This window comes from Salvelinus alpinus, chromosome 10 (genome assembly GCF_045679555.1).
Source record: "Salvelinus alpinus chromosome 10, SLU_Salpinus.1, whole genome shotgun sequence".
Classification (NCBI taxonomy): domain Eukaryota; kingdom Metazoa; phylum Chordata; class Actinopteri; order Salmoniformes; family Salmonidae; genus Salvelinus; species Salvelinus alpinus.
The window spans coordinates 44,035,402-44,058,057 of NC_092095.1; the positions used below are offsets into that span (position 1 = coordinate 44,035,402).

The 22,656-nt window shown below is 44.4% G+C and overlaps 1 protein-coding gene across 4 annotated transcripts in view; it reads right to left on the minus strand.

Annotated features, from left to right (window-relative positions):
- Positions 1–22,656, minus strand: part of LOC139532080 (MAGUK p55 subfamily member 7-like) — a 255,470-nt gene that overhangs the window by 161,467 nt on the left and 71,347 nt on the right. For all 4 annotated transcript variants that reach the window (XM_071329214.1, XM_071329210.1, XM_071329212.1 and 1 more), the window contains one exon: positions 17,377–17,610. In XM_071329214.1, the coding sequence (XP_071185315.1) occupies positions 17,377–17,413 (37 nt within the window). In that variant the 5' untranslated portion in view covers positions 17,414–17,610. The remainder of the gene's footprint in view (positions 1–17,376; positions 17,611–22,656) is intronic.

Here is a 22,656-nt window from a genome sequence, read left to right on the forward strand (position 1 = left end):
TTTTCTCTGGCTACTCCCGTGCGATTTCTTACTGTAGCTATGATGGTAGCAGTAATGTAAAACTGATTTATAGCTAAAATATGCATTTTTTTTGAACAAAACATAGATTTATTGTGTAACATGTTATAGGACTGTCATCTGAGGTAGTTTTTTCTAGGTTATTTAGGTTGGTTCTAGGTTAGTTAGGTTGGCTTGTGCATGCTAAATGCAGCCTACTTGTGCTGTGAAAAATGTCTTTCTGTCTTTTTTTATTTGGTGGTGACCTAACATAAATATATGTGGTGTTTTCTCTGTAAAACATTTAAAAAATCGGACATGTTGGCTGGATTGACAAGATGTTTATCTTTCAAATGCTGTATTGGACTTGTTAATGTGTGAAAGTTAAATATTTTACAAAAATAGATTTTGAATTTCGCGCCCTGCACTTGGACAGGCTGTTGTCATATTGATCCCGATGTCGGGCTTGCAGCCTGAAGAAGTTTTAAAGTGGCTAGTGATACATGTATTACATAAAGATGGCAAGATGCAGTAGATGATATAGAGCACAGTATATACATATACATATGAGATGAGTAATGTAGGGTATGTAAACATTATATTAAGTGGCATTGTTTAAAGTGGCTAGTGATACATTTTTACATAAATTTCCATCAATTCCCATTATTAAAGTGGCTGGAGTTGAGTCAGTATGTTGGCAGCGGCCACTAAATGTTAGTGGTGGCTGTTTAACAGTCTGATGGCCTTGAGATAGAAGCTGTTTTTCCAGTCTCTCGGTCCCTGCTTTGATGCACCTGTACTGACCTCGCCTTCTGGATGATAGCGGGGTGAACAGGCAGTGGCTCGGGTGGTTGTTGTCCTTGATGATCTTTATGGCCTTCCTGTGACATCGGGTGGTGTAGGTGTCCTGGAGGGCAGGTAGTTTGCCCCCGGTGATGCGTTGTGCAGACCTCACTACCCTCTGGAGAGCCTTACGGTTGTGGGCGGAGCAGTTGCCGTACCAGGCGGTGATACAGCCCGACAGGATGCTCTCGATTGTGCATCTGTAGAAGTTTGTGAGTGCTTTTGGTGACAAGCCGAATTTCTTCAGCCTCCTGAGGTTGAAGAGGCGCTGCTGCGCCTTCTTCACAACAATGTCTGTGTGGGTGGACCAATTCAGTTTGTCCGTGATGTGTACACCGAGGAACTTAAAACTTACTACCCTCTCCACTACTGTCCCGTCGATGTGGATAGGGGGGTGCTCCCTCTGCTGTTTCCTGAAGTCCACAATCATCTCCTTTGTTTTGTAACAAAGGTTTAAAAAAAAAAGGGATAAAATAGCATGTCATATCATTTAATCCATAGTAAAGACACGACATTATGACCCCCCGTGCGAGGAATCTAAAATATGACATGCAATTTCATTTTGATTCAGCCTATATACAATTGGAGTTGTAGACAGGAGTTGGTGAGCCGTGTGTGTGTGTTCTAGAGGCTGCCTCCGTGTTGTTCTCTGACGTAGCCAGTGGGTAGCGTTAGCTATACATTTCTAGTACTAGGACACGATCCAGCTACTTATAGAACTTTGAGAAATAGAGCGTTTGGCCAAGCATAGTGCTATTTCTGTCTCCTGCATTTCAGAAGAGGGTAGGCTCGGTTATAAATTAATTTCTCGAACGAGGACAAAGAGCCAACCGATTGAAATTGAGTAGATATTAGCTTGACCAGCAATAATTATCTCTCTCGCGGCGTTTCCATGCTGTCACGACTCCCTCCGTGGGTGGCTCCCCTGCCTGTTCGGGCGGCGCTCGGCGGTCGTCGTCACCGGCCTACTAGCCGCCACCGATCCCTTTTTCCCTTGTCTGTTGGTTTAGTCTTATTAGTTGCACCTGTTTCTTTTGTGTTTCTTGATTTCTGGTCTATGTAAACCTGTTAGGCCCGCTGGGGTTTGTGCGGGATTATTTTGTTTGTTCACTGTCGGTGTTGGATGTATTTTCTCTCCGGATCGTTTTGCCCTGTGTGTTTGGGCGGGTCAGTGTTGCTGCGCCCTGTGTTTGGCGTGACTGTTTTTGTGACGGAGAAAATAAATTGTCTATTATTGAACCCTCTGCTCTCTGCGCCTGACTCCTACCTTCCACACCTAGTAAAACGTGACACATGCGTGTAGACCATGGTGCATTTTGTTGTTTGCCGATTGTTCCGGTTAAAACACCGTTAAAATAACGCCGAAAATGGTTTGAATATAATACGTTATAAGTAAAACTTTTCCCTTGCTGAAGGGAATCATATGTTATGCCTGAAAGTGTACAAAGTAGGATTAGCTTGCACGTGATGCTAAGCTAACAAAGGGAAAACAGCCATTTTGTTTTTCCTATGTCACGTTGAAATTCCTCCGCCTTGCGCGACGGTAGTCCCGCCCTTTGTACTGTACTGTACTTCTGTTTGATTTCAGCGTGTGCTATCAGTGACCTCTGAAGAATCTCCAGTACATTCCTTCAAGAAGAATTATTCAGGTGACACCCAAGTGGTTACTTATGATATCCAGACGGATGTAGATGTCTCATTCAATTTAACTAATAAGTAAAATTGCCAGATTTACCTTCTTAAGTGGATCTTTTAAATAATATACAAATTGATTAGTTGTCTACAATGAGACAATGTAAACTTTTCCCACATGAACCTAGATTAACTTATTGTGGATAGGGGGCAGCATTTTCACGTTTGGATGAAAAGCGTGCCCAGAGTAAACTGCCTCCTACTCAGTCCCAGATGCTAATATATGCATATTATTAGTAGTATTGGATAGAGAACACTCTGAAGTTTCTAAAACTGTTTGAATCATGCCTGTGACTATAACATAACTTATTTGGCAGGCAAAACCCCGAGGACAAACCATTCAGATTTTTTGTTGTTGTTGGGGTCACTCTTTTCAATGGATTTTCATTGGGAATCCAGATTTCTAAGGGACCTTCCTGCAGTTCCTATCGCTTCCACTGGATGTCAACAGTCTTTAGAAATTGGTTGAGGTTTTTCCTTTGAGAAATGAAGAAGTAGCCATGTTCAGAATGAGGCTCCAGTGAAGTGTACTGTTTGTTAGAGGCGCGTGACCAGAAAGCATGCTACACATTGTTTTCCTCCGGTATTGAACACAGATCATCCCGTCTTCAATTTATCGATTATTTACGTAAAAAAATACCTAAAGTTGTATTACAAAAGTAGTTTGAAAAGTTTGGACAAAGCTTACAGGTAACTTTTGAGATATTTTGTATTCACGTTGTGCAAGTTGGAACCGGTGTTTTTCTGGATCAAACGCGCCAAATAAATGAACATTTTGGATATATCTCGACGGAATTAATCGAACAAAAGGACCATTTGTGATGTTTATGGGACATATTGGAGTGCCAAAAACAGAAGCTCGTCAAAGGTAAGGCTTGAATTCTATTTTTATTTCTGCGTTTTGTGTTGTGCCTGCAGGGTTGAAATATGCTTATCTCTCTTTGTTTACAATGGTGCTAACTCAGATAATAGCATCATTTGCTTTCGCCGAAAAGCCTATTTGAATTCTGACATGTTGGCTGGATTCACAACCAGTGTAGCTTAAATTTGGTATCTTTCATGTGTGATTTAATGAAAGTTTGATTTTTATAGTAATTCATTTGAATTTGGCGCTCTGCATTTTCTCTGGCTTTTTGCCAAGTGAGACAGTAGCGTCCCGCCTAAACTCAGATTTTTGGATATAAATATGAACTTTACCGAACAAAACATACATGTATTGTGTAACATGAAGTCCTATGAGTGTCATCTGATGAAGATCATCAAAGGTTAGTGATTAATTTTATCTATATTTCTGCTTTTTGTTACTCCTCTCTTTGGCTGGAAAAATGGCTGTGTTTTTCTGTGGCTATGTACTGACCTAACAATCGTTTGGTGTGCTTTCGCCGTAAATCCTTTTTGAAATCAGACATGTTGGATGGATTCACAACATGTGAAGCTTTAATTTGGTGTCTTTCATGTGTGATTTCATGAAAGTTGAACTTTTATAGTAATATATTTGAATTTGGCGCTCTGCATTTTTCCTGGCTTTTGGCCAAGTGGGACGTTAGCGTCCCACATATCCCAGAGAAGTTAAACAGCTCTGACTGAGTCCCCCAGGATTTATGCCTCTAGCCTGTTACCAGATCTGTTTGTGCGGTCTTGCCAACTGCTATGGCCGTTGTCTTTGCCAAGCACAATGACCATAGGAATTGGCAAGACAACACAAACAGATCTGGGACAAGTCATCTGCCCTCCCTACAGTTTATACATGGACAGGGACTGTTCGCAATTACAGCGACACAGAGAGCCTCATCAGTGGTATCATCATTCATTTTTTCATCCTTCCACTTTACTATATCCATCAGGCTCTCTCTTTTTCACCTCTCTCTCATGCATGACCTATACCCAGAGATGACCTCTCTCCCTCCATCCCCCCTCCCTCCAGTGGGATGCCATTATTAAATCTCCCATTGATTGCCTTATGTCCTGGCGGTGCACATGGTCTGTGAAGCTAGCTGTGTTCAGCCTCTTTCTAATGCAAGTGAGCATCTCCTATACCCAGAAATGACCTATTATATACTCTGTGTACTTTGGAAGAAAGGGACAGTCGGACGATATCATTATCCCTTTGGAAAAAAGCCCTATATATAATAATAAATACCTCTTCTTCTCGTTCCCTCTCTGTATTGCTCTTTTTGGTCGGTTTGCTAAAGGCTGCGTCTCAAACTGGCACCCTATCACCTATAGTGCAAACGGGATCCTATGGTCCCTGGTCAAAAGTAGTAGACTATATAGGGAATAGGGTGCCATTAGAGACGCAGTCAAAGTGATGTGGAAATTTGGGTTGTGATGTAACTGGAAACAGGGAGCGCTTCCAGTGGCAACAAATCCTTGTGTTTCAGCTCTGTATCCCTGTGGCAGAGAGAGAGAGCAGAGCGGAGCAACGGTCTGGGAGGACGACAAATGGCTGGAAATCAACAAAGTGCTCCCGTAGCGAACCTCCGCAGCCGCACTCGGCACCCCTCTCTCCTTGCTCAACTCCAGCACCACAGATTCCAGATAATCTACATTCTTGACATCAGAATGGAAAAATGTACTGTTAGACTAGGAAGAAATTGAATATGGCCATTCTTGTCATATCCCTCATAGCTCCATTATTAGCTGTGCTGCCTGTGTGTGTCTGTGGAAGCCATAAGGCAGGCAGAGCCTGAGGTGCTCAGTGAGTGATAAACAATATGGAGATCTGCCTCTCATTACCCCTGGCTATTAAACAGACATTGCCTTGTTCGACAGCAGTGAGAAGGGGTTGGATGAGAAGAGAGAAGGGGATGACTGGAATCACAGACAGACAGAGACAGACACACACATACGGACAGAGACACAGTCACCCCCCCCCCCCAAACACACACACACACTCATTAGCGACATTAAAATAAAGTATCTGATAAAGCAGTTGTGTCTTCAATAGATTTCCATGTGTATGTTTGGTGTATCTAGCCTCCACCTAATCTCATCCACCATCTCTCTCTCTCTGTCAATTCGAGCCCGGGGACGAGGTTAGCCCACACCTATCCGAGATGTGTAAAGCAAACTCCCCTTATCTTTTAATGCAGCCGCGGACCAGTAAACCCTGATAGAACGTGCTGGTATGGCCCAGAATAACATAGTAAAACCTTAATGGTCTTTAATAAAAGGGCATCAAATCAAATCAGCTTTATTCATACAGCACATTTCAGAAATGGAATGCAATGCAATGTGCTTTACAGGAATAAACAAAAAACAATGACAAATTAAAGCTGAAATATTTACTACACAACAAACATAAGATAAAAAAACTAAAGAATTACACAAACTGAACAACTAAAAAAGCACTCTAAGGAAAAGGCTTTGGGATAGTTAAAAGGCCAGCGCCAGAAGACTTGAGGGACCTAGTGGGTACATAACTTAAAAGCATGTCTGACATGCTTTTAAGTTATTGGGGTGCACAATCGTGGATTGATTTAAAAACCAATAGAATAATCTTAATATGAATTCTAAAACTCACAGGCAGCCAGTGCAGAGACCTTAAAACTGGTGTAATGTGTGATCTCCGTCTGGTCTTGGTCAGTACCTGTGCTGCAGCATTCTGTATGTTTTGCAGTTGACCAATTGCTTTCTTGGGTAGACCAGACAGGAGAGAATTACAGTAGTAAAAGCCTGCTTGTAATAAAAGCATGGATGAGTCTCTCTGTATCAGCTAGAAAGAAACGGCTGCAACTTGGCAATGTTCCTCAGGTGGTAAAAAGCTATTTTGGTCACATTTCTAATGTGTGATTCAACATTTTGTTCAGAATCTTAAATAACACATGGGTTTTTTACCTGGTGTTTTGTCTTTATTGCCTTTCTGGACCAGAGAGGTCAACCCACCTCTCCAGTCTGTCCAGAAGGACATCATTGTCAACAGTGTTGAATGCAGCACTTAAATCTCGGAGTACAAGGACAGAGAGCTGTTTGGCATCTATGTTGGCTCCAAGATAATGTACCACTTTAACTAAAGGCTGTCTCTGTGCTGTGGTGGGCACGAAAACCAGATTGGAATTTTTCAAAAATATAGTTGGCACTTAAAAAAATAATTTGAACACCAATCTTTCCAGAATTTTGCTTAAGAATGCAAGGTTGGAGATTGTCCGAAATTGCTAAGAGCTGAAGAATCTAGATTACTTTTCTTCAGAAGGGGTTTCACCTTAGCAGTTTTTAGTGCAGTGGGGAAAGTGCCTCTGAACAAGGAGTGATTAACAATAGCTTGCACTTCAGATATGCAATTAAAAACTGTTTTGAATAAGGTGGTGGGGATATGTTCGAGACGGCAGATGGAATGCTTAAATTGTGATATCATTTTCCTGAGCATGTCTGTGTCATCCAGGTAAAATAAATCCATAGTGCCTTTTGTGGTTGGCTTGAGCACATATCAAAATTATCATGATCCTGTGTGGCTCAGTTGGTAGAGCATGGTGCTTGCAATGCCAGGGTTGTGGGTTTGACTCCCACGGGGGACCAGTACAAGTATGACTAAAATGTAAAATGTCTTGCTTGACTTATCCCCAGCCTAATGTTGGTTCTCTCTGAAATATACCGCCAATTCATCACATTTAAATGTGGAGGAAAGTTCACATAGGTTTGTGGGTGTAGGATTTATCAGGCCATCAATGGTTGAGAAGTGCACTTTCAAATTATTCTGATTAATAGTGATCAAGTTAGAAAATGAGCCCATCTGGCATTTCTAATTGCCTTACATTTACATTTAAGTCATTTGTTATACATGCCAAGTTGCTCTCTCTGAATATCATACTGGACCTGCAACTTTGACTTTCTCCACTTCCGCTCTGCAGTTTCTCTTTAATTGATTAGTTTCCTCACTCATCAAAGGGGCTCTCTGTTTCGATGTGTCCTTTTTCAACTTTACTGGAGCTATGGCATCAATGGTTGCCTTTAATTTGCTATTAAAGTTATCACCTAAATCATCACAGGAGAAGGCAGAATAGGTGGTTGAGTACTGTTCATACATCCAATAAAATCTGTAGCAAGTTCAGAGGTAAGATAGCGTTTCTTAATATTGTGTTCAGTATTACCCTATGCTATGGGCAACAAAGTTGTAAAAAATACACAGTCGTATGTCAATAGAAAGCCCCATGGTAAAAACCAGGGTGTGCCGAGTAACGTGTTGGATAAAGTCCATAGAGCTCAAAAGATCCATAAATGCAATGGCCTTGGAGTCAGTCTTATGGTAAACATACAGTGGGGAGAACAAGTATTTGATACACTGCCGATTTTGCAGGTTTTCCTACTTACAAAGCATTTAGAGGTCTGTAATTTTTATCATAGGTACACTTCAACTGTGAGAGACGGAATCTAAAACAAAAATCCAGAAAATCACATTGTATGATTTTTAAGTAATTAATTAGCATTTTATTGCATGACATAAGTATTTGATCACCTACCAACCAGTAAGATTTCCGGCTCTCACAGACCTGTTAGTTTTTCTTTAAGACACCCTCCTGTTCTCCTCTCATTACCTGTATTAACTGCACCTGTTTGAACTCGTTACCTGTATAAAAGACACCTGTCCACACACTCAATCAAACAGACTCCAACCTCTCCACAATGGCCAAGACCAGAGAGCTGTGTAAGGACATCAGGGATAAAATTGTAGACCTGCACAAGGCTGGGATGGGCTACAGGACAATAGGCAAGCAGCTTAGTGAGAAGGCAACAACTGTTGGCGCAATTATTAGAAAATGGAAGAAGTTCAAGATGACGGTCAATCACCCTCGGTCTGGGGCTCCATGCAAGATCTCACCTCGTGGGGCATCAATGATCATGAGGAAGGTGAGGGATCAGCCCAGAACTACACGGCAGGACCTGGTCAATGACCTGAAGAGAGCTGGGACCACAGTCTCAAAGAAAACCATTAGTAACACACTACGCCGTCATGGATTAAAATCCTGCAGCGCACGCAAGGTCCCCCTGCTCAAGCCAGCGCATGTCCAGGCCCGTCTGAAGTTTGCCAATGACCATCTGGATGATCCAGAGGAGGAATGGGAGAAGGTCATGTGGTCTGATGAGACAAAAATAGAGCTTTTTGGTCTAAACTCCACTCGCTGTGTTTGGAGGAAGAAGAAGGATGAGTACAACCCCAAGAACACCATCCCAACTGTGAAGCATGGAGGTGCAAACATCATTCTTTGGGGATGCTTTTCTGCAAAGGGGACAGGACGACTGCACCGTATTGAGGGGAGGATGGATGGGGCCATGTATCGCGAGATCTTGGCCAACAACCTCCTTCCCTCAGTAAGAGCATTGAAGATGGGTCGTGGCTGGGTCTTCCAGAATGACAACGACCCAAAACACACAGCCAGGGCAACTAAGGAGTGGCTCCGTAAGAAGCATCTCAAGGTCCTGGAGTGGCCTAGCCAGTCTCCAGACCTGAACCCAATAGAAAATCTTTGGAGGGAGCTGAAAGTCCGTATTGCCCAGCGACAGCCCCGAAACCTGAAGGATCTGGAGAAGGTCTGTATGGAGGAGTGGGCCAAAATCCCTGCTGCAGTGTGTGCAAACCTGGTCAAGAACTACAGGAAACGTCTGATCTCTGTAATTGCAAACAAAGGTTTCTGTACCAAATATTAAGTTCTGCTTTTCTGATGTATCAAATACTTATGTCATGCAATAAAATGCTAATTAATTACTTAAAAATCATACAATGTGATTTTCTGGATTTTTGTTTTAGATTCCGTCTCTCACAGTTGAAGTGTACCTATGATAAAAATTACAGACCTCTACATGCTTTGTAAGTAGGAAAACCTGCAAAATCGGCAGTGTATCAAATACTTGTTCTCCCCACTGTACATATTAAAATCATCCAACACAATGATTTTATCATAGTTCTCAAGGTCAATAGACAATAGTTCAAGAAAGTGGGGCAGTACTTTGGTGGCCTATACAGAGTTATGGCCAGCACTGGTGGTTGACATTTAAACATTATAGCATGATGCTCAAAAAAACCAAAGTTGCCAAATGAAATGTCCTTACAGCTGAGAGCATTAGTAAAAATAGAGGCCGTCTCCCCACCCTTTTTCCCTTTTCTGATAGCGTATGAAAAGCTGTAGTCCGGGGGAGGCTTCAATAAGAGCGGCACTACAGTCTGGTGACAGCCACATTTTCAGTGAGAAACATGCAATCAGAGTATGTGTCCCAAATGGCCCGCTATTCACAATAATATAGTGCACTACATTTGACCAGGGCCCAAAGTAGTGTACTATATAGGGGATGGGGTGCCATTTGGGACGCAGACAGGGTCTTGAGATGAGCCTGTCAGAAGGTAGATGGATGCTGGTGCTGGGCCGGACTCTGATGGACAGTTAACAGGGCATTGTGATGAGACATCAAAGATGAGTTTGTCAACGGCCTCAGCTGGATCGTAATCAAACACTAATGTCCCACTAAAGGTATAGAACTGTTATTGTAACATTAGTGAAAGTGTGTAAAAGGGCACAGAGCAACCACATCATTAAATTAACCACCTCTAGTCTGGCTGCTAAGGGTCTTAGAAGACATCAAGCTACCGTCATCTAGTCTCACTGTAGACAGAGTGTAAGAAGGTATAGCTAGCAAGAATACTCTTGTCCATTCAGAAACATTCACCCCAGCCTTCCTCTGTGGAGGGAGGTAAACCCAGCCCCCTAGAGGTTAGGCTGGACCCCCACCCCTTCCTCCTTCACAGGGGAGAGGCCACAACCATCTACCCACAGACAGAGGGAGGAAATGGGGCTATCAGGACCAAACACCCCCACAGAGCACACACCAGAAGAGGCAGAACACTTCCACGCACGCTCCAGGAGAGCAGTCAGAGACAGGCTAGCAGCATCTGTAGCGTACATCAGACAGATGCTGAAATTCAGGAACGGGAGGTTAAAGAGTCAAGGCGACCCAGCAACCGACCGACCACCGCGCGGCTTCCCTGCTTCACTTACTCCCCCGAGCACCTTCAGATCATTACTCTCTACTCTAGAGCTCAGCTGACTGCACGCAGACACATAGTGGAATATCACATCATTACCCTCTTCCCAGTTACACATCCACAGACACAAAGCGTAAACAAATATCTCTAATTTAATCTCAGTAAGAAGATTTTTTAAATATACGAGGAGGGACAGCTTGTAGTTAGACAGACAGACAGGCTACTAGTTCCATCTGTTACACTGAACCAGAGGTGTAATAGTGTACTATAACTCCCCTAGCTGGGACTGCAATAAAACTCTACAATTCCGCAAGCGGAGAAGGAGGAAGAGGAGGTGGAGGAGAAGGTGGATGAGGAGGAGTGGGAGGAAGAGAAGTATGAGGTGGAGGAAGAGGACGGGGAGAGATTATTAAAACACTGCTCGTCTGGAGAGGAAGAGAGGAAGTAACAGAAACCCTGTCCAGTGAAGCTGTTAGACAAGTGTTGAAGTTGCGTGTTAAGCAAACCGGACTGGCACTGTGACACACCTCTCGGACATCCCACTGTGATCAACCCTGCGCAATTAAAACATAATTTCCTGCTGCTTGGACGCTCTGTGAGAATGTCAATTAATGAGTGTGTGAGTTTGTGTGTGTGTGTATCAGGTCCCATGCGCAGAAAACAGCAGCCAATAAAGCATCGGCGAGCAGGTCATTGAAATCAGTCCTATCAGTCCTGCTATCGGTCTCTTTCTCTCCCACTCTCTCTCCTGGGGACACATTCCTTCTCCTCACAGATTTGAAAAGTGTTTTCAACACAAGCATCGGGCCAGCTCCAACAACCACACGCCTCCTTAAATCGGCTTCCAAAGTATTTATTACAGTTTTTTCCAACTGCTTACACACAAAATCTTTTCATGTCACACGATTTTTGAAACCCCTCACTCAAAGTGCAAAACTACACACCAAATATCCAAAACCATAAGCTATTTCTCAGCCTTTGACTCAATTGTCAATTGCATAAAACACTTTTTTCAAAACACTACACACAATTCTCTACCTAAAACACAAAAATCTAACAGGAAGTGACCTGGTTTTTCACCAGGTCACACACACACTCCTCACATGTGCAAACACTAATAGCTTAACTGATCACTAACTAATCACTGCTTTACTGTAGTATAGGCCTATAAATAGGTCAAAAGGTCAGATGACCTGTTTTGAACAATGGATGCCAACAATGGACAGAGAGCAAAAGGAGTAGGAGGGAGAGGAAGAGGAAGAAGAGGACGAGGGCAAAGAAGAGAAGGAAGGAGAGCCATCTCTGATGAGATTAGGGCAACACTTGTTGATCATGTGATCAACCACGGTTTGACCATCTGAGAGTCCAGCCCAACTTGAGTCGATTTACAGTGGCGTCCATAATTCGAACCTTCAGAAATGAGAACAAGTATGCAACTATCAAATGACTATTTTAGCATTACAGTAATGTACTGTAAAATACGTATGACTGCATAGTATTGCATAAACATTTGTAACTCTAAGCCATCCATTTACTGCACTGCATTGAATGAATGAGGTTGGTTATCATGCTGTACTACTTTTTTTGTACATTGTTTACAGTTCCTATGAACACATACTGAACACATACTGTGTTTGAATTCTGTACAGAGTGGAAAGGCAAAGACATCATGGAGGACGAGGATGCTTGTTTACAGATGTACAAGAGACTGCAATTATAAATATGGTTTTGGCCAAAAATGCAATTAGGATTCGAGAGATAAGAGAGCATATCTTGAATAATGACACCATATTTAACAACATCAATGCTGTAAGCCTGTCGACCATACAACGCATCCTCCAACGGCACCGAGTGACGATGAAACAACTTTACAAGGTGCCATTTGAGAGAAACTCTGACGGAGTCAAGAATATGCGACATGACTTTGTAGAGGTATGTATGCAACACTACTTCCAGTACTTCAGACATACCATATTTACTCATCTGTATATCCTTTTGTCTGTTACAGAGAGTATTGGAGCTGGATGCCCATGTAATTCGCCATTAACTTATTTATGTGGATGACCTCAATAATATAACTATGTGTGCTGCCATCACTCAAAACGGGGTCCTCCATCACAATGCCACACTGGGTCCGTACAACACCGGCCATATCTTCACTTTTCTGGATGCAATTTACACAACGCTTGTCCCTGATCCAGATCAGGAGCCTGCTAGATTTGTGGTTTTAATGGGACAATGTTAGTTTTCACCGGGCTGTTCTGGTCCAAAACTGGTTTGCCACCCATCCACAATTTGTAGTTTTGTACCTACCCCCATATTCACCTTGTCTAAATCCCATAGAGGAATTCTTCTCAGCCTGGCGCTGGAAAGTGTATGATCGCATAGCATGCCGCTTCTCCAGGCAATGAAGGACGCATGTGGGGACATAGAGGTTGCCTCTGTCCAAGGTTGGATACGCCAGGCTAGGAGATACTTCCCTCGATGTTTGGCAAGAGAAAACGTATCTTGTGATGTGGACGAAGTATTGTGGCCAGACCCAGGCCGGAGAAGAGATGAAGCGTAGCTTAGCACTGGTGACTGCCCCCCCCCACCAATTCCTGGACTGCCCCCCCGGGACCCCACACACACACAATTGTGTTCTTTACTGTATTCAAAAGAATATACTTTTGGTTAACATATGTTTATGGTTTTGTGGTATGCTACTGTATACAACAGTAATGTTTGGCCTAATAAATATTTTCTGTTTCTACATTGCATTGGTGTTTACAGTGTACTTGTTACCCCTCTCAGCAGATTACCTTCACTGTAGAACATTGTATTGAAATGTAGATATAAGCCTATGAAAGACCAAAGAGCTTTAGATTTAGAACAACAATGTTTACATGGTATATCCAAAAATGTACTATTATGAAAGCATTTGATGCAAATGCTTCATTCTGACATGTGTTTATGGCATTTTGAATGCAGTGTTACATTTTGAAGGAGATGTGAGGCATTTTGCATTTTGTGTGTGCAGTTTTGGGAATTGTGTGTAGAGTTTTGAAAAAAGGACAGTTTTGAAAACGTGTGTAAGCAGTTGGAAAAAACTGTAAAACTCTCAAAGCCACACTGTTTGTTTCCAACGTTCAGCTCCCCCCGCAGTCATATTTTAGAGGCCAGTTTTCCCGTTTTTAAGGCAGATTTTTTCATTATTTAGTTTAATTTATTAGATCTTAATTTGCGAGAGAGGGCTGTTGTTTGAGAGAGAGAGAGAGAGAGAGAGAAATACAGTGAGAGCACGAGGGACAGACAGACAGACAGAGAGAGAGAGAGAGAGAGAATACAGCATGATCCTAAGTAGGGAGCCCTTCTGTTCCGTCCGTTTAGTCACCCCATATTTATTCACCGAATGTCACGAGAATTGTTAAACGACACCCATAGATACACACACCATGAAGTGCTGCGCTTAGTCCCACATATGCACACACAGCCCCATAGAGACACTAGACAGAATGCTGTGCTCAGCTCAGTCCTTTCACAGTGTAGGGAAATACTAGCATTAATAAGTCTCTAGTTGTGGTTTCTCTTTTATTTCATCAGAGGCTTTGGGGAGATCTGAGTTTCAGACAGAGTGAGGGAATAGGCTGGCTGCCATCTCATTTGCTCCGGGTGAGCCCCCATAAGCCCTGGTGATCGGCTGTGCTGTTAGGGGCCTCATATAGGGAGGGAGGTATAAATGTGTCAGTCACCTGCCTGTCTACTTGTGGCTTTCTGACACAGCCGAACACCGAGCTACCTACCAGCAACACCAGCAGCACTGAAAGGACTAGAGATTTACCTGTTTGAAATATGACAGGAAATACTGGTCCTAATATCTATTATTCTTCATGTCTACAAATTGGCGGAATACTTAATATACACTATATATACACACACACAACATTTATGTGGACACCCCTTCAAATTAGTGGATTTGGCTATTTCAGCCGCACCCTTTGCTGACAGGTGTAGAAAATCTAGCACACAACCATGTAATCTCCATAGAAAAACAATGGCAGTGGAATGGCCTTACTGAAGAGCTCAGTGACTTTTAACGTGGTACTGTCATAGGATGCCACCTTTCCAACAAGTCAGTTAGTCAAATGTCTGCCCTGCTAGAGCTGCCCCGGTCAACTGTAAGTGCTGTTATTGTGAAGTGGAAACATCAAGGAGAAACAACAGCTCAGCCGCAAAGTGTTATACCACACAAGCTCACAGAACGGGACTGCCGAGTGCTGAAGCGCTTAGGGTGTAAAAATCGTCTGTCCTCGGTTGCAACACTCACTACCGTGTTCCAAACTGCCTCTGGAAGCAACGTCAGCACAATAACTGTTCGTCAGGAGCTTCATGAAATGGGTTTCCATGGACGAGCAGCGGCACACAAGCCTAAAATCACCATGCACAATGCCAAGAGTCGGCTCACCGCCATTGGACTCTGGAGCAGTGGAAACGAGTTCTCTGGAGTGATGAATCACGCTTCACCATCTGGCAGTCTGACGGACGAATCTGGGTTTGGCAGATGCCAGGAGAACGCTACCTGCCCTCATGCATAGCGCCAACTGTAAAGTTTGGTGGAGGAGGAATAATGGTCTAGGGCTATATTTCATGGTTTGGGCTAGGCCCCTTAGTTCCAGTAAAGGGAAATCTTAACGCTACAGCATACAATAACATTCTAGACGATTCTGTGCTTCTAACTTTGTGGTAAGAGTTTGGGGAAGGCCCTTTCCTGTTTCAGCATGACAATGCCACCGTGCACAAAGTGAGATTCATACAGAAATTGTTTGTTGAGATCAGTGTGGAAGAACTTGACTGGCCTGCACAGAGCCCTGACCTCAACCCCATCGAACACCTTTGGGATGAATTGGAACAGCGACTGTGTGCCAGGCTTAATCGCCCAACATCAGTGCCCGACCTCACTAATGCTCTTGTGGCTGAATGGAAGCAAGTCCCTGCAGCAATGTTCCAACATCTAGTGGAAGAATTCCCAGTAGAGTGGAGGCTGTTATAGCAGCAAAGGGGGGACCAACTCCATATTAATGCCCATGACTTTGGAATGAGATGTTAGACGAACAGGTGTCCACATACTTTTGGTCATGTAGTATACATGTAATCGATATTACCAGAACCTCATGAAAAATTCCATTCCAAATACCAATGCATAAATACACCTGTATTTGTCCCCCTCGCGCCTCCTCACCTACACAGCTGCACCTCCTAATTCTCCATGTCACCTAACTCGCTGCTAAGATGACAATTTACACACAATTATTTACCTCTGTCTATCACCTTCCTCACTGGGCTGAAACCACTCACACAATCCACTCTACAATGCTCCTTCCTGTAACATCGCAGGTGGTCACAGGGCGTGGAACCTGTCACTACACCAGATAAACCTCAGTCTCTCACCTTCCTTACAGAGCTGAGACCACTCTAACAACCCTGTTGTTGTGACATTAGTGTTACCAGACACAAGTTGTCACAGGGTGAGGAATATGTCACTAGAGCAGCAATCCTAACCTCAGTCACAACATTCTCCTTGCTTCACACCACACAGCTCTATGGCACGTGGTTCTACGCATTTCAACCGTAACGCTCTAACTGGACGATCGATGAGGATGGATGGAGAGATGGGACGGAGGGGAGAGTCCTTACATGTTTTATTTGGAAACATGGTCTTTGCCAGTAATTGCCTAAAATGACTATAATAGTAATTGATGGTCTGGCTTTTCACTTTGTCTATACGAATTTCCACAATGGGTACGTAAACTCTGTCAATGTCTGGACAGCCGAGACAAACACACTCTTTATCCATCAATTTTTGTTTTTTCCCTGCGTCTGTCGTTCGTTCGTCCCCCATCTCTTTTTCGCCCACCCCTTTGTCCTTTTGCTCCTCTTTGTTGGGTTGTGGTTGAGAGAGAGTTGAGAGAGAGATGAGAGAGGGAAGAGGTACACCTGCAATAACATCTGCTAAACATGTGTATGTGACCAATAACATTTGATTTGAAGAGGTGGATGCATCTGCACACAAACACTCGCACACACATGCATGCACACTCATAGACAAGGAGACAGGCTCCAATTGGAGCAAGGGTTGACCCCTAACCTCTGACCCCTGACATCTTCTGTCTGCGTGTTGACAGACCTGACATGTTCCCCTCTCTGAAATCACCACAACGAGGCAGACAGAGTCACTGACACATGGCGGGAGGACGTATGTGTTAGACATTATCACTCAGAGACAGACAGATGTCGTGGAAGTGTGTGCGTGTGTGTGCGTGTGCGTGTGCGTATGTGTGTGTGTTTGACATTAGTCTGCCGTGAACACCTGTGAGACCTTATGAGACCTGTGGGGCCTGAAGGAGAGCATCAGAAGAGTAGTGAATCACGTCACTGTGCCATTGTAATGCATTAGGGATAGGGTACAGTGTTGTAAATGTACTGTAGGGGATAGGGTTTGTTGTAATGCCCAGGGGATAGAGATCAGTGCAGTAGATATGAGGAGACACTACATTTCAGTGTATAGCCTATGGATGACAGACTTCATTTAAGTTGGGGTCGAGGATGGTACTCAGAGGAGACAAGGTTCAGTGTAGTCGTTGTAACTGAGTTCAGAGCCGTGGATGAAGCCCAACAGGTTCAGAGGATATAGTGGGTACTACAAGGCTTCTTTGTCATACCTACAGGAGAGACAGATTTCAACACATGGGAATAAGGAGCCGGGTTGAGTGTGTACAGCCTAAAGGGCACAGAGTTCAGCGCAGTGGATGAAAGGGATATGGTTCGGTGGATATAGTGGGTAGGAGAAAGTGAATAGTGAATAGGGAACAGAGTTCATCCCATCACATCAGTACCTGAGTCATTTCCAGATCCGGTGGCCAGGGCCGGCATGGTTCCTGCCTGGCTGTGGAATATCACAGTGGGGTTTGAGAGTGGCACCGCAGCAGCCGGTAGGGGTAGAGTAGAGCGTAGGGTTCTGGTCACTCCTCTCCGCTCCTGTCCTCTACTTTCCTCTCCTCTGTCTAACTCCTCACTCCCAGTCTAAGCTGTCTCTTTCCAGGATTCATGGTATAGGCATCCGGTGTTTCCTGGAAGAGAGAGGAGAGAGCAAAAATGTAGGCACTGCTCGTCACCTCACCGCATCCACCGTCACATGCACGAATGTGTGTGTATGTGTGTATGGGATAGTAGGTTGTTGGACCTGGAAGAAAGTGGATGTACGCATCAATGAAGGAGGTTGTTCAGCAGAGGAGAGCAAAAATGTGTTGGACCATAAACATGGAGGGTCAACTGTGAACACACATATACACACACACACCCCTATTCCAGACCTTCGTTATTCCCCCTTTCAACGGTCAGGGGAAACATAGGAAACACAATCCGGGTCACGGGTGAGAGGGAGGGGAGGGAGAGAACACCACAGAGCAGACCTGTGAAAAATCTAACGAGCGTGGTAACGCGTCGCTTCGTAAATACAACCAGTCAACTGTGAATCAATCCATCCACATACAGGAGGAAAACAGCAAGAACAAGGGGAAAAATGTAAAACATATAAAAATGTGAAGAGAAAATCATTTGCCCGTTAATCTCCCCCTCAGACGCAGCAAGGGTACACCCACCCACTACCCCACTCCCCCACCCCCCCATCTCCGGCCTATAAAACAGCGGAGGGAAAAAAAGCTCATGTGCTGCTAGGCTAATTGGAAGAAGATTCCCTGATATTCCCTCTATCCCTGAAAGATGTGTGTGTCCCTGTTTCAGGATTCTCCATCGAGGAGGTGGAGGATTCCAGGAATGTCAGGAGTCAGGACACCAGAGGAGGAAACACACACCTCCACACACGCTAAATACACACACACAGGCTCTCAAACACACACACACAGTCTATCTTTTTTGGACAGTATAAAGGCCTATATAACATGACATAGATCATGAGTGATAGCTGTGCAGGTGGGAATGTGTCAGTGTGCTAGCTGCAGTCAATGACTCAGAGCGCTGGGTCTGACGGGGTCAGTCGGGGAGCAGGCCTCAGAGCACATTACTTATTGACCTCTGTACTCGATCCAACCCTGTAGCGCAGCTGCAAGCTGGCATTACACACACACACACACACACACACACACACACACACACTAGGGCTGTGTCGTGCTGGGGTTCACTGGGATGCCCCAGCCCCTCACCCTCCCAGTCCCTCATACACCCCTCCTCGACCCTCCACCCCTCCTCGACATCCTCCAGCCCTGGCTGGCCTTGACTCACGCCCACACCTTGTTATTAAACGCTTTACAGCTCCGCCACACACACACTCCCCTGTATGCTCCATTTCTCCCCCTGGCCACTTCACTAGACCCTAAGAGCCCCTACCTACCATTTCCATGTCCCCCTCTCTCTCCATCCACTCCTCCTCTCCTCATATCTCCTTCCCTCGCTAACCATGCCACTCAGGTCTAGGCTACTGAATGCTTCCCCTTAGCCCAGGCAGCCATCAAAGCCGGGCTGAAAACGTAGATAACAGTGGCAAGCCAATAACATTTACCCTAAGGCTCCTACCTAACAACATGGAGCTCAATGACCCAAGCTAGACTAGCCCCCTTCGAAGTCATGTGCCAACTGCCAAGCTGCAGTCACTACCGGTCTACTCCACTCTCTGACACCCCCCCCCCCCCCCCCTTCCCTCCCTATGATACAACACAGGTAGCCCAACACAGGATGGCTTAAAACGTATTTGGGGTAGGGGGCAGTATTTTCACATCCGGATGAAAAGCATGCCCAGAGTAAACGGCCTGCTACAAAGCCATAAAAGCTAGAATATCCATATTATTAGTAGATTTGGATAGCAAACACTCTGAAGTTTCAGAGTGAATGAATGATGTCTGTGAGTATAACAGAACTCATATGGCAGAAAAAAACTTGAGAAAAAATCCAACCAGGAAGTGGGAAATCTGAGGTTGGTCGATTTTCAACTCAGCTCCTATTGAAGATACAGTGGGATATTGGTAATGTTGCACTTCCTAAGGCTTCCACTAGATGTCAACAGTCTTTAGAAACTTGTCTGATGCTTCTACTGTGAAGTGCGGCCTAAGGAGAAGGGAATGAGTAAGGTCTGCCATGAGCTGACCATGTGCGTTCACATGAGAGGGAGCTCTGTTCCATCGCACTTCTGAAGACAATGGAATTCTCCGTTTGGAACATTATTGAAGATTTATGTTAAAAACATCCTAAAGATTGATTCAATACATCATTTGATATGTTTCCACTGACTGTTACGGAACTTATTGACATTTCGTCTGCTTTTAGTGAACACGCTTCGTGACTTTGGATTTGTTTACCAAACGCGCTAACAAAACTAACTATTTGGACATAAATGATTACCGAACAAAACAAACATTTCTTGTGGAAGTGGGAGTCCTGGGAGTGCATTCCGACGAAGATCAGCAAAGGTAAGTGAAGATTTATAATGCTATTTATGACTTTTGTTGACTGCATAATATGGCGGATATATTTGTGTCTTGATTGAGCTCTGAGCGCCGACTCAGATTATTGCATGGTTTGCGTTTTCCGTAAAGCTTTTTTGAAATCTGACACAGCGGTTGCATTAAGGAGAAGTGCATCTAAAATTCCATGCATAACAGTTGTATCTTTTAGCAATGTTTATTATGAGTATTCCTGTAAATTGATGTGGCTCTCTGCAAAATCAAAGGATGTTTTGGAACTTCTGAACGTAAGGCGCCAATGTAAACTCAAGATTTTTGGATATAAATATGAACTTTACCGAACAAAACATACATGTCTTGTGTAACATGAAGTCCTATGAGTGTCATCTGATGAAGATCATCAAAGGTTAGTGATTCATTTTATCTATATTTCTGCAATTTTGTGAATCCTCTCTTTGGCTGGAAAAATGGCTGTGTTATTCTGTGAATAGGCACTCACCAAACATAATCGTTTGGTTTGCTTTCGTCGTAAAGCCTTTTTGAAATCGGACACTGTGGCTGGATTTACAACAAGTGTATCTTTAAAATGGTGTAAAATACATGTATGTTTGAGGAATTTTAATTATGGGATTTCTGTTGTTTTGAATTTGCCGCCCTGCAGTTTCACTGGCTGTTGAAGAGGTGGGACGTTACCGTCTCACTTACCCTGGAGAGGTTAAAGGCAGAAAGGTCAAAAAATATATATATATCTGACATGTGCCACAGCAACCTCTCTGGTCCTCTCTACCTCCCTCCTGGCTCCATGCCTCCTACGGTGCCAGCTGAGTTCTGACAGCTTTTGGCCCTGTGCCGAAGCGACGATGGTTCTGAGGCGCTGTGTGTCAGGGTGTTCTAGCTAGCTAGCACCGCTAACACTCAAAAGAGCTTCCAGGCAGCTCCACCATGCTCTGCTCTCTCTCTCTCACGCTAAAATATCTCCATCAGGACCCCTATTCAGCAGGTCCAACACACACACACACACACTACCTCCGTTGGACCCCTGAACGGAGCCCGATGGAGCAGAACACACACTGGGTCAAAGGGTGTTGGAGCGTGCACTAACTATTCTGCCTCAGGTCTCAGGCACCTGGCTCTGCTGTGTGCTGTTCCTATGCGGCTTGGGGCTTTAGCTGTATTCTCAATGTGTTTGGGGAAGCTGCAGAGTTGTTTTCGATTGAAAAACATGCAGAACTAGACTGTTTCCCAGCACATACAGGAGCCACACACTAACACACAACCCCCAGTGGAGCAATCTGTATCCTGAACAGGAGCGAGTGCTTCTTGGCTGTGGTGTAGATCACGGACGGAAGGTTTAGCCACTCTGAATGTGTATAAGCACACACACAAGTCTAGGTGTAAATCTGCGGCAATGCCAGATTAAGTTGCGTAATGGTGTCTGACATGCCGGGTTGTGAACGCACCTCGGGTACGACCGTTGTTCCAGGTGAGGCAAAAACCTGCTGTGGAAAATATCACTGCAACAAATGGGCCAGGAAAGACCGCAGGCAAGCCCGCCGGGCCCGGTCATTTAAAACGTAGACGTTTAGTTCTAGCGGTTTGAACTCTAAAACATAGGCCCTAGGCCAGGAGTTTTAGAAATCCGGAGGTAAAACGTGGTAAATTCACAGATCAACAGTAAAGAAGGTATCACTTTTCCGTTCTGAGGGAAAGTGTTGGACGATGGACGTTTCAAACCTTGCTACTCCTTTGTTACGGCTGCTAGATTTGTAGCACAGCTGTCTTTCTGCACGGGGCTTGGTTTGTGGAGACTGGAGAGTGAGAGAGCCACAGAGAGCGAGAGTACATGTATAGACCAAACTGTCCAGTGCAATCAAAGTTCAGTGGTGTTCCGCACAATAAGCCTACATACATCCCATAAAAAGCGGCAAAGAGACCAGCAGAGACCAGGCTTGTGTCCCAAATGGTACCCTATTCCCTTTGTAGTGCACTCCTTTTGACCAGACATCTGGTCAAAAGTAGTGCACCATATAGGGTGTACGGTGCCATTTGGGACACAAACGGGGCAGCTCAGCGACAGCAGGCGCCTCAGGCCTGGACCACAGGATCCTACAGGATCTCTCCAACAGCTCTGCTACTTTGAACACAGAGGACAAAAGCAGCAGCAGCAGTAGTCACTGAGCTCATGTCAAAAGAATTGTCCCGTGCTAAATCAGCTCTGTATTTCACAGTCACAGAGAAGGGTAAGGGACAGGGGTAAGGTTTAGTCATAACAGTATGATTGGAATGACAGACAGAGCGGGACCTGGTAGGGAGATTGATCTGCCTGCAGTGCAGGGCTGCAGGAAAATCGGTTGTAGCGGCTTTCGGGAACGGCATCCCTAGGAGGAATTACAGCAATATTCCCAAATTAAGTGGGATCCATCTTTCCGTCCAGGGCCTTGGAAAGGCCAGGAAGAGTGCCGCAGCACCGAGAGCACCTGAGACTTTTACAGTGCCCGAAAGGCCTGTAACCACTGAACTTCAAGACATAGTCCAAGTCAAGATGCTGTATTCAGCCATGCCTTGGTTCGCCTCTGTACAAATCACAGAGAATCAGGTTTGAGTGTAGAGGGGGGAAGCAAAGCAACTTTGCCATGTGGAAAAGAAAAGAGCAAGGAATGAGCCTGATTTTAGGGGAAGGTATGCCTTCTACTTCTCTAC